The sequence below is a fragment of the Amyelois transitella genome, chromosome 24 (genome assembly GCF_032362555.1).
Source record: "Amyelois transitella isolate CPQ chromosome 24, ilAmyTran1.1, whole genome shotgun sequence".
Taxonomy (NCBI): Eukaryota; Metazoa; Arthropoda; class Insecta; order Lepidoptera; family Pyralidae; genus Amyelois; species Amyelois transitella.
Window position 1 is genome coordinate 6,058,521 of NC_083527.1, and position 15,202 is coordinate 6,073,722.

At 38.3% G+C, this 15,202-nt stretch overlaps 1 protein-coding gene across 1 annotated transcript; it reads right to left on the reverse strand.

Annotated features, from left to right (window-relative positions):
* Positions 1–1,903: 1,903 nt before the first annotated feature.
* On the reverse strand, positions 1,904–15,034 carry LOC106142711 (trafficking protein particle complex subunit 12). The gene is made up of 11 exons (XM_013344581.2): positions 14,829–15,034; positions 14,479–14,735; positions 13,868–13,948; positions 12,979–13,059; positions 11,735–11,915; positions 8,516–8,673; positions 7,200–7,343; positions 5,753–5,899; positions 4,171–4,337; positions 3,208–3,331; positions 1,904–2,541 (listed from the first exon to the last, which is right to left on the reverse strand). The coding sequence occupies exons 1-11, from the start codon at positions 14,956–14,958 to the stop codon at positions 2,293–2,295; spliced, it is 1,719 nt and encodes a 572-aa protein (XP_013200035.2). The 5' UTR covers positions 14,959–15,034; the 3' UTR covers positions 1,904–2,292.
* Between the last annotated feature and the right edge of the window lie 168 nt (positions 15,035–15,202).

Below are 15,202 nucleotides of genomic sequence, written 5' to 3' on the forward strand. Positions count from 1 at the left end.
CTGGGTACACACATTGTTATAAATTATTACTTTTATTATTTTTTTAAAGTAGGTAAGCGTAGAAAGACGATTGGGTTGAAAACCCAGGGCGTTTAGTCCATCTTTATAGTTTTTAGTATCTATATCGCTGGATATTATGATTAGGCCAGTATTTTTTTTTGTCGGGTATTTGAGTGCGTTTGACCTGCAATCTGCCTGATGACAAGCAAATAATTTGTCGCAATGTGTATACTTTTTATACCTAAGTAGATTAAGATTTATAGAAATGATATCAGGGATTTCTTTAAATTTAAACCATGTTGTGCATTTCACAATTGCCTAGAAATTTAACAATCGTAAATATACTTTGCACTGGCATCTGACACGTCGCAAAGAAACACAATGAACCCGAAAAATAAGGAAAATTTCTGGGCAGTTGTAAAGCACAAGATATCTATCAGTCAATATATATACATTCTCCGTTTAAGACAACAGTATAGATATTAAGACTGATAACCATCGATAAATAATTACTACAACACTATTCCTTAGTGTTTGAGCCCAGTAAAGAATAGAACAATTTTATGTTTAAAAATGCTAGTGAATTAATCTATTTTTTTTTTCTCAAAGACGGATGCAGTCCAGTATTACAGATAAATTCTTTTGTTTAAATCTGTGCACGTCCAATTTATTTTTGTTATACTTTTGACGAAAACGAAAATGAAATTGTATTTCACTCTTGTAAGAATAATTATGGAAACCTATGGACGGCAATGTTCGGTAATTATATCAAGTAATTTTATTCTAATCATAATTGTCGTTTATTTTTTTTTTAATTTAATTATATGCCTACCCTCTATTCCTTTGCAAGTGCATCGGTACTTGGCAAGTTGACCTGTGGTCAGTTCAGATGGTAGAATTGAAGGCCGATGGTTCACCCCGTAGCCCGAACCGAGGCCGGGAAGGAGAATTTTTAGTCGCCTCTGACTCTGAAGTCCTTTATTACAAGTAAAGCACATGAGCAGACCGCTACTGCCGCTGCCGCAGCCGTCAGATAGATAGCCACTTGGTGAGCGCTGTACTAGTCCAAAGGGGAAGGCCTGCGCGTCATAGGGCTCCCGGGGTCTGAAGAGACCGTAGCGGCACGACTTCACAGTACGTGGCCTGTCTTTCATGGCTCTTGGCTCTGTATGCCCCGTAAAAGATACAGATTAGATGAAATCGAAGAGCTTGCATGAAGAGAGTTATGAATGTGGATGAAGCGAAAGAAGTATGCAGGGATCGTGGCAAGTGGAAAGATGTCGTCTCTGTCTACCACTCCGGAAAAGAGGCGTGATTTATGTATGTATGTTATGTGTGCAGTGGAGTATAAAGGAAAACATCAAATCAATAAAGTTAAAAAGTCTGAAGTACATATTAAATTAGCGACTATGTGTAAATTACCTTCAGACAAGGAAATTCTAAAGAAAACTCAAGATGTCCTTCAATTTGTTTATTTTAAAACGTTTTCATTTTATTATAAATAATAATACATAAATATTAACATCCGCAAGTAGGGTTATAATTTTATTGCACGTTTATGCCCAAAAAGTTTAGAAAAAAGCGTTTAATAAAATCCCGTTTATATTCTTTCCCGTGGGAATTTCGGGAAATTCTTTTTAGTATTCTAGACCTCAAAGAACCTACACGCCAAATTAAAAGTCTAGACCCAGCGGTTTGAGCTTTTGCGTTTTGTTTTATACGTCACTCAGTAAGTTTTATTAACCGAGCGAACGAAGCGAGTAAGGTCTACCAATCTACTTGAAAATACATAATTCGTATATAGGTGTTTGTATTTTTGTAACGCGACAACTTTCGACGGTTTGACTTTGATAAAATTTAAAATGTATGTAGAATCTGTAAATAGAATTTTTAAGTTCGCCAGAATCGGTTGAGTAGTTTTAGATATTCACATTTTTGAATATTCGCGGGGTCTAAGTTCGCTAAGTATTGTTCTTCTCTGCTCCGGAGTTCAGTACTTTTGACAAAGCTTTTCTTAATAAATTAATTCACACTGGTATTTAATTATGCCTATGTGGTTCCTAGCACTTTAGAAAACCACCACTCCATATCTATCCCATGGATGTCGATATGATATGACGTAAAAGGCGACTAAGGGAAAGGTAAATAAACTTGGGATTCTTCTTCAAGGCGACTAGCAACCCGTCACTATTAGAATCCCAATTCCGTCTTAAGCCAAACAGCAGAACGTGACCTTTCAATCTTCTTAAGACCTACCCTTCAAGAGATACAGACGTGATTATACGTTGACATTTAACTAAGCTTCAAACATTCCAGAACATTCGGTATCGTATCGCTCTTGTGTTTACAAAGCATCGACAGTAAATTCAGTTTTTTCTCATTTGTTTTCGAAGACTCCAGCTCGTAAAGCGTACAAAGGTTTATGAGTAGACTCTCATTCAGACCTCTCTCAGGGTCTGAGTGGATTGCCTTTTGTAACACTGCAATTGCTTCCTTCAAACGGCCCATGTAGAGAAGACATACTGATAGGTTGTTGGCCACCTGAAAAATTTAAAAATATTACATACATACATATAATCACGTCTATATCCTATGCGCCACACGCATTTCAACCGGGCACTTCACGTGAACAAACTCGAATCTATGCATTTTTATTAATAGCGCCATCTTGTGATCAAATAATGAACATATATATACATATAATCACGTCAATATCCCTTGCGGGGTAGACAGAGCCAACAGTCTTGAAAAGACCGATAGGCCACGTTCAGCTGTTTGGCTTCATGATAGAATTGAGATTTAAATAGTGACAGGTTGCTAGCCCATGCCGTGTGGTTCCTGGCACCAATAAAAAAAGAATAGGACCACTCCGTCTCATTCCAATGGATGTCGTAAAAGGCGACTAAGGATTGTTGGGATTCTTCTTTTAGGCGATGGGCTAGCAACCTGTCACTATTTGAATCTCAATTCTATCATAAAGCCAAACAGCTGATCGTGACCTGTCAGTTTTTCAAGGTTGTTGGCTCTGTCTACCCCGCAAGAGATATAGACGTGATAACATGTATATTTATAATGTTAATGTGAAAAAAAAACGGGATTTTATGTTGTTTTGTGTGTATATATGTTTATAATGTTAATGTGAAAAAAAACGTGATTTTATCCTATGTTTTATGGTAATGTTGTACCTAATGTTGACAAGTGCCATACCATGATATTGGTGGGCTCCTGGTCGGCAGCCCGCAGGAAGTGCGCGTAGGCCTCCGGCAGCCGCCCGCGGGCCAGCTCCAGCAGCGCCGCGTCCACCAGCTCGCGCACGTCCGGCGTGGGGCACCTGGCCAACGGAGACAATGGTTTAATATTTAGTTCGTTGTCTGATCACGAGATGGCGCTATTAATAAAAAATGGACAGATTCGAGTTTGTTCACGTTCACGTTTGTATTAGGTACCGTGTGGTTCCCGGCACCGATACAAAAAAGAATAGGACCACTCCATCTCTTTCCCATGGATGTCGTAAAAGGAGAGTAAGGGATAGGCTTACAAACTTGGGATTATTTTTAAGGCGATGGGCTAGCAACCTGTCACTATTCGAATCTCAATTCTATCATTAAGCCAAATAGCTCAGCGTGGCCTATCAGTTTTTTCAAGATTGGTGGCTCTGTCTACCCCGCTAGGGATATAGACGTGATCATATGTATGTATGAATAGACAATCTAGACATGTAATAGACAATATATACATTAATAGACAATCTATACATTAATAGACAATCTATACATACAATAGACAATATAAATGTAAAGAAAATCACCTATAGGTACTTTTCTTATTTCAAATTTTCCCGCGAATAACATACGTCAATGTCACCGAGCCGCGTTATTTGAATTGTCTATATGAAGAAAATACATTCATAACCGACTCGATATTTTGCACTTTTAAATAATTTGGAAAAACAGAAACTGACACCGTATTATAAACATTAAATGTCGTTTCTTTCATTTCAAGTATGTAAGGAATAATTTAAATATGATATTCAATGTGAATACGTATTATTTAGTTTACAATGTAAAATAAGCAACTTCATTCATTTCAGAGAAACTCAATTGTGTTTTATTGACGGTGTTATTGAATAACCTTATATAAATATTTAAAAAATAACCACGACAGACTCACAAGTGCTGCCTGTGCTCGCAAGCCGCGCCAGCGGAGGCCTGCGCGCGGCGCACGTGCCCGGCCAGCAGCCACACGCGGCACAGCGCGCTGCACAGCGCCCGCTTGCGGCCGGCGCACGCGGCGCGCCGCTCCAGCGATGTCAGTATCTCGGCCGCTTGACGGTAGTCCTGCAATAGGAACATGATTTATTTATTTATTTAGTTACATACATATAGTCCTGCAATAGGAACATCATTTATTTATTTATTTAGTAACATACATACATAAAATCACGCCCCTTTCCCGGAGGGGTAGGCAGAGACTACCTCTTTTCACTTGCCACGACCTCTGCATATTTCCTTCGCTTCATCCACATTCATAACTCTCTTCATGCAAGCTCGGCGGTTTCGGGTACTTTTGACCTGACCCTTTACCAGGACGTCCTTAATTTGATCAAGATACGTTCGTCTAGGTCTTCCCACTCCGACTTTTCCCTCCACACCCTCCATGTATATCTGCTTAGTGAACCTGTTTTCATTCATCCTCTCCACATATTTATTATTACATCATTTAGTTAAATACATACATATAAGCACGTCTATATTCCTTGCGGGGTAGACAGAGCCAACAGTATTGAAAATATTGAAAGGCTACATTCAGCTGTTTGGCTTAATGAGTTGAGATTCAAATAATGACAGATTGCTAGCTCATCGCTTAAAAAAAAGGAATTCCAAAGTAAACAAGCCCATCCCTTAGTCGCCTTTTACGACATCAATGGGAATGAGATGGAGCGGTCCTATTCTTTGTTTTATTAACTTTTAAAATTGCGATTCTTCTGTTCAGCGATGGGCGTGCCATCTGACACAATTTGAATCCCAATTCTATTAGTAAGCCAAACAGCCGAACGTGGCCTATGAGTCTTTTCAAGATTGCCTCTGTCTACCATGCGAGGGATATAGACGTGAGTATGTAGGTATGTATGCACTGGTACCCCAGAGGCCTGACCAGAAAAAGGCGTAGACCCTACAAAAGGTGGGTGGATGCAAAAAACGCAACAATGATATCAAATAAAATATTTTTCTTTCTTTCAACAGAGAGACGTGGAAGAAGTTGGAAGAGGCCTTCGTCAAAGGACAGAAGGACACGTAACTATAATTTATTGAAACTATTGTAAAGAAAAAAGAACTAAAGTTCGAATAAAGGCTATTATTATTATTATGTACTAGCTGTTGCCCGCAACTTCGTCCGCGTAAATTTCGAATTGTTCCGCGTAAACTTATTTGCAAGCAAACCTTGCCTTGAGTTCATTGAAATGACGATAACTTTTTTTTTAGTGAACCGATTTTGATGTAACAAACTTTAAATGTTTTTCTGAGTTAAAACAAAGCAACTGGTGAAAGTTTAAAGTAAATCGGTTCAGTACTTTCGGAAATAATCGTGATCATACATACAGACAGACAGACAAGAAATTAAAAAAAAAAAATATTTTTCTTTCTATTATTCATTCTAAGTGTCCCTCTATCCATTTCAGTCAAAAATACTAAATGTACAGACAAAATATTTTTACTGTTTTATTACCTATATGTAGGTATAGATAATTTACCTTTAAAGCAATTGCGCAATTGACTATAGAGTGTTGCACCCTGGTCTCCCTGCCCGTCCACAGGCGGATAGATTCTGTCTTGTCTTGTTCTGATGTAATGATACCGGTGCCGTCTTCCGTCTTCCCTTCTCGAAGGTTCGATAGCATCTATATCAGTAGTTATAATTAGATTTAAGTTATGTGACGTCAATAAGTGATACCTTGCATCCAATTTTGAAAATAAATCTATTCTATTCTATTCTGTAAATAAATATAGGGTTATTTTTCAATAACCATTGTTTTTTTTTTGGTGTAAAATATCTCACCTTTATAACTGAGGTATGAACTTTCATACGATTGTGCTGGAAAAATTGTGTTTTTCTGGAGGACCACTCAATCTCGTTCCCATGAATGTCGTTAAAAGCGACTAAGCGATAGCCTTCTAAACTTGAGATTCTTCCTTTAGGCGATGAGCTAGCATCCTGTCATTTGAATCTCAATTCTATCATGAAGTCAAACAGCCGAACGTGGCCCAAAAGTCTTTCCAAGATTGTTGGCTCTGTCCACATCACGAGGGATACAGACGTATGTATTATGTATGTAAGTATATTGAATCATTTTAGCTATTCCGCTTAGCTAGTCCTATCATAACATAAAATTTTTGTGTCAAATAGTTATAATTAGATTTAAGTGATGTGACGTCAATAAGTGATACCTTGTATCCAATTTTGAAAAAAAATCTAGGTATTTATTCTATTCATCTGGGCTGTCAATGTCAATTGAGCTTTCCAATAATGTTTCTTTTCATGTCAAGTCAAACCAACAAACCTTTAAGGCATTTCACTCCTACTCTTTTTCCTATTGGTGCCGGGAAATACACGGCAAATTTGTAATATCTATACTAATATTATAAAGCTGAAGAGTTTGTTTGTTTGAACGCGCTAATCTCAAGAACAACTGGTTCTATTTGAAAAATTATTTTTGCTTTGAATAGATCATTTATTGAGGAAGGCTTTAGGCTATATAACATCACGCTGCAACTATTAGGAGCGAAGAAATAATGGAGAACGTGAACAAAATCGGGGGAAATTTTTCATCCTTGATGGCTTGCTCAATGATTTCCAAAATAACTATTCCACGCGGCCAAAGTCGCGGGTACAGCTAGTGTATGATAAAGGTATAGTTCTAGGTATAGGTATATGTCTATTATATGTATTTCTGTTAGTATATTATTATATTGTTGCTAAAAACACAGTGACTTGCCGCTTTTTACTGAATTATCTAGTTCCTTTATTGTTTTGCCGGTTGACTGGAATAGATCCCTTTATGGGATAAGTCCGCCATTGCTAGTGATTTGTTTATTTTATAACTTTGTACTATTTTCTTGTTACTGTGTAAATTTCTATGCAATAAAGATATTACAAACAAACACAAAGTTTAAATAAATAAATAAATAAACAATAATTACCGTCTGTATGACATCCAACATGGCGTAGAGTCTCTCTCGGGCATGTTCGGGCCTGCCCACGTGCGCGGGCAACTCGGCGACGAGCAGGCGAAGTGAAAACGGGACCATACTGCCCACGCGGTTCTCATATGTGTCCGGGTAGAACTGACACAGACATTGAGGGTTAACGTGGCCTATCAGTCTTTTTCAGACTGTTGGCGAGGGATATAGACGTGTTTATATATATGTATGTATTAAGGGTTAACCATGTAAGTACGTAGAAAAAAAGACAGACAGAGTTTTACTTTATGACAAAATGAAGTTTAAATAGTATGCCGGCACACTGTATATACATATATATATCAATCACCCACTCTCACCAATAGTGTGACAGTTGGCCGCCCGGACGTCATAGATTACCCCATTTTCTGTCACTCACACATGCATACAATGCCGCCATTACGATGCTTCACTTTTTTCTCAAGCCATACTACGTCTGCCTTTTTTTCTACGTCTAAAGTAGCGACTTGTTAAAAAAGAGCGTCGGTGGTCAAATATTTTTCACCTATAGCATTAAGGTCATGGTCCATGGTCTACATGCTACCATAGACATAAGTATCATTAGAAAAAGCCCACTTTTTACGCTCTCCATACATCTATCTCTCTCGTCTCACGCCCGACTGCAGCCTTACCCTACAATGACTATGAAAGCCTATGAAAGTCCACTGCCGTACGTACGCAACGCCTTCCCAAAAATTGGGGGATTTTACCATAGTTTGGTAACCGCAGCGTCTAATGCTGGATTATGTTGTCATTTCAGCGTAGGACCTCCCGCTTAATCCCTTAATCGCCTTTTTCAATACCCACGAGAAGATGTAGGGTGGCGCTATTCTACTCCGCTGGCACCACACGGCCAACGCAACCTAATTTAGGGTGGCATTTTCCTGTTTCCTGCTTTGGAAGCGGTAGTAGTTATAATTAGATTTAAGTTATGTGACGTCAATAAGTGATACCTTGTATCCAATTTTGAAAATAAATCTATTCCATTCTATTCTATCAAATAGCAGGTATCCATCGACGCAATCCTTTCTACAATAACACCAAGTATATCCAATTATAGAAATGTTTGCCAACTGAACACTTTCTCCCTTAAAAAAACCACCTCATTTAGGGATTTCCATACACATCCAATATTTGTGGCTTTTACTCTATGAAGACAATCTCCCAATTATTCTTTAAATCTTCCTATTTTTCCTCACAGAACGTGAGCAATTGAAAACAGTTTTCTAGAAAGTTCCACTCAACTACTGACGTTTCGGCCAAAAGGTCTCTCTCACCTGATAGAAGGTGTCCGGCTTGCCGAAGTCCCCGAACGGCTCGGCCTCCTTCAGAAGCGGCTCGTGCAGTCTGATCCTGAGCATGACTGCGAAGCGAGTCAGCCACAGCTGGAACGTGCGAGGGCTATGTTTCGATGGGCGGTTTATGCGGCCCACACCTGTGTTCAAATATCATCAATGTTGCAGCAACCGGCATATAAATAAATATATATCCTACTTCCTACTACTATTATAAAGGCGAAAGTTTGTATGGATATATGGATGTTTGTTACTCTTTCACGCAAAAACTACTGAACCGATTACCATGAAATTTGGTATGTAGGTAGCTGAAGACCCAGAATAACACATAGGCTACTTTTTATCCCAGAGTTCCCGCGGGATTGATAGGGTTTCCATGCGGACGAAGTCGCGGGCGGCCTCTAGTCCTACTACTATTATAAAGGCGAAAGTTTGTATGGATGTATGGATGTTTGTTACTCTTTCACGCAAAAACTACTGAACCGATTACCATGAAATTTGGTATGTAGGTAGCTGAAGACCCAGAATAACACAAAGGCTACTTTTTATCCCAGAGTTCCCGCGGGATTGATAGGGTTTCCATGCGGACGAAGTCGCGGGCGGCCTCTAGTATGTATATATATATATATATATATATATATATACTGGACAAATTATATAGATTGAGTTAGCCTCGAGACTTCGAGAAAGTCGAGTATCTCGTAACACAAGTCTTGAGTAAGTTCGTAGTAAATAAGATACTAATCAAATAGCAGGCAGGTACCCATCACCGCTAATCTTCCGACAATTAAATGTAGAAGACTTATCATATCAATTTTTTTACCCACGAAACACATTTGCATATAAAAAAAAGACGATACTATATTTTTTTTATAAATACTTATATAGATAAACATTCAAGACCCATGCCAATCGGAAAAAGTTCGTTTCTCCTCGTGCCCTGGCCGAGATTCGAACCCGGGACGTCCGGTGTCACAGACATTGCGTACCTTCTACCGCTGCGTCACAGAGGCCGTTAACTTTTGAATAAATAACTGAGCATATAAGTCGATTCTAGAATTTACACTACAAGCATGCGCAGAAGCAATTCTTTATAATAAAAAAAATTCTACGCATCACCCATAAAGTTGAATTATCCTCTAACTAACATATACTATACATATATTTATTTGACGTCAACCAATGTTGTGACACCAAACGATATGACAATTATTAAGTGATGTTGTAGTGTCCCATAATGATGAATAAAAGTTTTGAATTTGAATTAAAAGTAATGACACGTCGTAAACATTGCCCATTGACTTTTATAAAAATCTTTATCCCAGACAATTCGATCATTAAAAAAAATATGTATTCACTCTTCCGATTTCCACTTTTGAATATTTTTTTAGTATTTTTTTTAAATTATACCAATTAAAGCGAACTAGAGATGTTAAAAAAAAGAAATCATCAAATTTTATTATAATCGGGCCTTCTTTTTCTTGCTCTCACTCACTATAGAAATTAGGCACTGTAATGTAACTATCTAATAACACTATGTAATAAATAGACACTCACAAGTCACTATATACAAAATATATAAATCTGTTATAATAATTTCAATTCTAAGTTGGTATACTTATAAATCGCGTTAGCTTCTCAAGACACACATTTGAGTTACCAAGTAACATTGTTTATATATATGTCAATGTCATTGCAAAATTGCATGTCTAAGTAATAATTTTTATCTACCCTCAAATTTATTTTATTTTCGTAAAATCATCAATAGATGTCTCTGTTCAGTTTTAAAACAGGTTATCGAAATTTATACGATTTTAGCTAGTTCATTTGAAATTGATTTTTGCATTTACATGATAACAGTGAGTTTAGAGAAAGCATTTTAATACGTTTTTGTCTTGTAAGGGCTATAGAACGTCGACTATAGCCTATAAAATTTCTATCCAACTCAGTAGATGTTTATCGATATAAGTATGTTGGTAAGTTAGTAAGTATACAGGTTGCTAGCCTGTCGCCTAAAAGAAGAATCCTAAGTTCATAAGCCTATCCCTTAGTCGCCTTTCACGACATCCATGGGAAAGAGATGGCGTGATCCTATTCTTCCTATTCAGACGGGAGTCGTTTCGTGTAAAAACCTGACTCACCCAATCCAGGGTCCATGGTCACACATACCCCGGGCTCCTCTCCAGAGCGGTGAGGATGCAACCGGGACTAAAGCCAGGAGGAACAAGTAGTTAGTAGCTACAGGAATAAAAAAGGGTATGTTAAGATGGTTCTAGGATGGTCATGTGGAGAGGATGAATGAAAGCTGGTTGTCTAAGCAGATATACAAGGAAAGTGTGGAGGGAAAGGTCGGAGTGGGAAGACCTAGACGAACGTGTCTTGATCAAATTAAGGACGTCCCGGTAAAGGGTCAGGTCAAAAGTACCCGAAACCGGCGAGCTTGCATGAAGAGAGGTATGAATGTGGATGAAGCGAAGGAAGTATGCAGAGATCGTGGCAAGTGGTAAGAGGTAGTCTCTGCTTACCCCTCCGGGATAGAGGCGTGATTTTATGTATGTATGTATAGAATAGATTTATTTTAAAAATTGGATACAAGGTATCACTTATTGACGTCACATAGCTTAAATCTAATTATAACTACTACCGCTTCCAAAGCGCGCGTGTAGAAGAAGCGGCGGAACAAACTACACTGCAGCATTTTCATCGGACGTCAATTTACTAATATAGATCTCTTAAATTTAAATCGTGGACGAATGCACATTGTCTACATTAAAAAACATGAATGAATGTAGAACTAGTTATTTCAACACGAATATTTCGTCAAATAAATAAAGATAAAATAAAATATGTAGGTACACACTGTACAAATTATGTCAACACCATGTCAAAAATGCACAAGCATTTAAGAGGCCGTTATGTCAAATTCAAATTCAATTCAAAAATTCTAAATTCAAATTCTAAATTTTTGTTCATTACTATAGGATATATCGCTTAATAATTGTCAAAACGTATGGTTTAACAACATTGGTTGACGTCAAATAAATTACTTAAAAACTAAGTTTACTGCCGCTTCCAAGGCGTCAGTGCAGAAGAAGCGGTAACAAACTGCACTGCAGCATTTTCTTCAACAACGTCAACTTCACAATATTGTCAATAAATTATGGCAATAAAATAAATACAGGAGGGTAGTAACACACTGACCCTGTGCGGCGGCGCCGAGCAGCACCCCGGTGAGGTTGACCGCGGCCCGGAGGTACCCCGTGCGCAACAACTCGCGCAGCCCCGCCTCGTCCCGGCTCACGTGCTCCGCCCGCACCACGCCCCGCGACCCCGCCGAGCTCACGCCCAGGTACTTCACCGCTATCTCTTGGAGGGCGTCGGGCTGTGTGGGGATTCCTTTTTTTTTTTAATTTATTTTACATATATGGCGTCGGGCTGTGTAGGGATTCTTTTTTTTTTTATTTACTTAACATATACATATTACATATATATATATACATGCATACATAAAATCACGCCTCTTTCCCGGAGAGTTAGGCAGAGACTAACTCTTTCCACTCGCCACGATCTCTGCATATTTCCTTCGCTTCATCCACATTCATAACTCTCTTCATGCAAGCATATAACATATATATAAATATATAAAATATATACATAGTGAAACCAAGTGATATGACAATTATACATATATGTATACATACATATGGTCACGCCTATATCCCTTGCGGGGTAGACAGAGCCAACAGTCTTGGAAAAGATTGATAGGCCACGTTCAGCTTTTTGGCTTGATGATGGAATTGAGATTCGAATAGTGACAGGTTGCTAGCCCATCGCCTAAAAGAAGAATCTCAGGTTTATAAGCCCATCCCTTAGTCGCCTTTTACGACATCCATGGGAAAGAGATGCGAGTGGTCCTATTCTTTTTTTGTATTAGTACCAGGAACCACACGGCTATGACAATTATGAATAAGTGATATCAAGTATCCTATAATAATGAATGAAAAATTTGAGTTTAAATATGGATTTCCACTTGCTACGATCCTTACAGACCTGTCCCGCTTTCTCCACATTCAATACTCTTTTCATGCACATTCGACGATTACGGGTACTCCTAACATCGCCCATTATAAGACATTCGAAATTTGATCCATTAAAGTTCGACGAGGCATGCCACTTATACATTCAGCTCTGCTTCATCTTTTCAACTGCTTAAGCTCTGATCAGCGCTCGCCTACCGGCCACGTTTTTATTATATTTTAAGTATTAATATATTACTATAAGTTAGAAAATATTCCTGTCTCGCTCGCAAAATTGACCTCCCGCGGCAGATACGGGTGTAAATCAGAACGCGGGTTCAGTAGCTTAGAAGTTTCCAGAACCTTTCGTAAGTGTAAGTGTTCTCATCCATTCTCTCGACATGTTATTAAAAATGGATAATATGTTACCAGCTCCTCTTCGAGGACCAATCCTGGCATCGTCAGCACCTCCCGTTCAGGGAAGAACGAGCCTTTGGGAGATGACTGGGCCTAAAAAAAATAAATGTATAAGTTTATTAAGTTAATTACATGTGCCGTGTTGTTCCCGGCACCATTACAAAAAAGAATAGGACCACTCCATCTCTTACCCATGGATGTCGTAAAAGGCGACTAAGGGAAAGGCTTACGAACTTGGTATTCTTTTTTAGGCGATGAATTAGCGACCTGTCACTATTTGAATCTCAATTCTATCATTAAGCCAAATAGACCTATGAACCTGACCGGTATTGGATCATGGTTGCACATCAAGTTACCTGAATGTGGAGGTTTCCTCACGATGTTTTCCCGCACAGTAAGAGCGTTTTATTTTTTTATTTCAATTGGAACTTTACCGACTTGACCATCGACTCTCTTCAGTTCTTATGCTCTTAATATTATTTAAAAAAAAAAACTGAAGTGAGCGCATAGCTCACAATTCCTTTAAAAACAAACATACATACATACTTATGGTCACGTCTATATCCCTTGCGGGGTAGACAGAGACAACAGTCTTGAAAAGACTGAATGGCCACGTTCAGCTGTTTAGCTTAATGATAGAATTGAGATTCAAATAGTGACAGGTTGCTAGCCCATCGCTTAAAAAAAGAATCCCAAGTTTATAAGCCTATCCCTTAGTCGCCTTTTACGACATCCATGGGAAAGTGATGGAGTGGTCCTATTCTTTTTTGTAATGGTGCCGGGAACCACACGGGACTGCCGGGAACCACACGACACGAAAAACAAACATTTATAAATAAATAAAAATAAAAATGTTTATTTAGGTAACCATAACACATTTGTAACAATAATTTCCTTTTACCTTCATAAGAGTTTTCTTCGCCTCTTCATTGGGGATCCATGCATCTCGTCTCCTGTCTGCTTCCTTATCCACTGGTTGGTTCTGTAACCAAGGGAATATCATTTTCAATTACCGGCATGTAAGTTGACCTAAGTATATACAATTTGTGTTTGATGTAAGATATTGTTGGCATACATACATAGTTCACTATCAATTAAGTTAACAGAAATAAAGGCATTCACTTGTAAAATAGTATATCATTCAACTGTAAACTAGCTAATACTAAATGAAACTAATACTTCATGGCAGATGTTGCTTGGAAGGAAAATGGTTGAAAAAAATAAAACTGTTTGTAATGAACAACACCCATTCCCAATTCTTATTGTAGTTCATTCATTCATATCAGACACACATTCATTCACATTAGACAGAGCCAGCAGTCTTGAAAAGATTCAATAGGCCACATTCAGCTGTTTGGCTTAATGATAGAAATGAGATTCAAACCAGACATACATCTGAGGGGTCTTCCAGTCTTTTTCAAGACTGCCTGGCTCTTGTCTACCCCGCAAGGGATATAAATGTGATATGTATTTATGTATGAATGCAAAACAATCGTAGAAAACAAAACCAACCTTTATACTTAGACCGTCCAAAGCATCTGTAATCATTGATGTGTTCATATTACTACTTTTTACATGTCCAATTTGTGGTTCAGGGCCTATAGTGTCGAAGAATGTAGATGGATCAGGCAGACTTGCTGCAGGCACGGCTGTAATACTGCTCACAGTCGGTACAACATTGGTAAACTGCAGTTCTTGTGATGTCGAATGTTGGCTGAACGATGCAGTCAAATTTTGCGGGAAAAGTGTACTGGCTGTTGTTTTGACATCTGTAGAACGACAGCGATAATTATTTATCACATTTGTTATACGTCCCCTATGAATTTTGCGGGTAAATCAAGTAACATTGAATAAATAAATACCTTCGCCATCACCTAGATATACACTTTGTATCATTTCTGACGGGGACGTGCCGATTTCATCGAAGAACTGTGAAGCGGGCGGTACTTCTGTGTCCCCGAAATACTTACTCAGGGACGGTTTGTTATCCATTTTCCGTCTTTTAGTGATTATTTACTTCTTATCGCCAGCCAATCAATAGCAAAATTTTGGCAAAATTCGACAACGTAAACATTGAACACTATTTTCCCTTTATTGACATTGATTTTATTCTCATGGTGACTTATCAAAACGGTCATAATGTTGCCTGAAAATATGTGGAAAAAGCTAAAATGTATGCACTAAATTCAATCGCAACTTCTAATCGAAGTTTTATATTATTTCAGTGGTCGTTGCT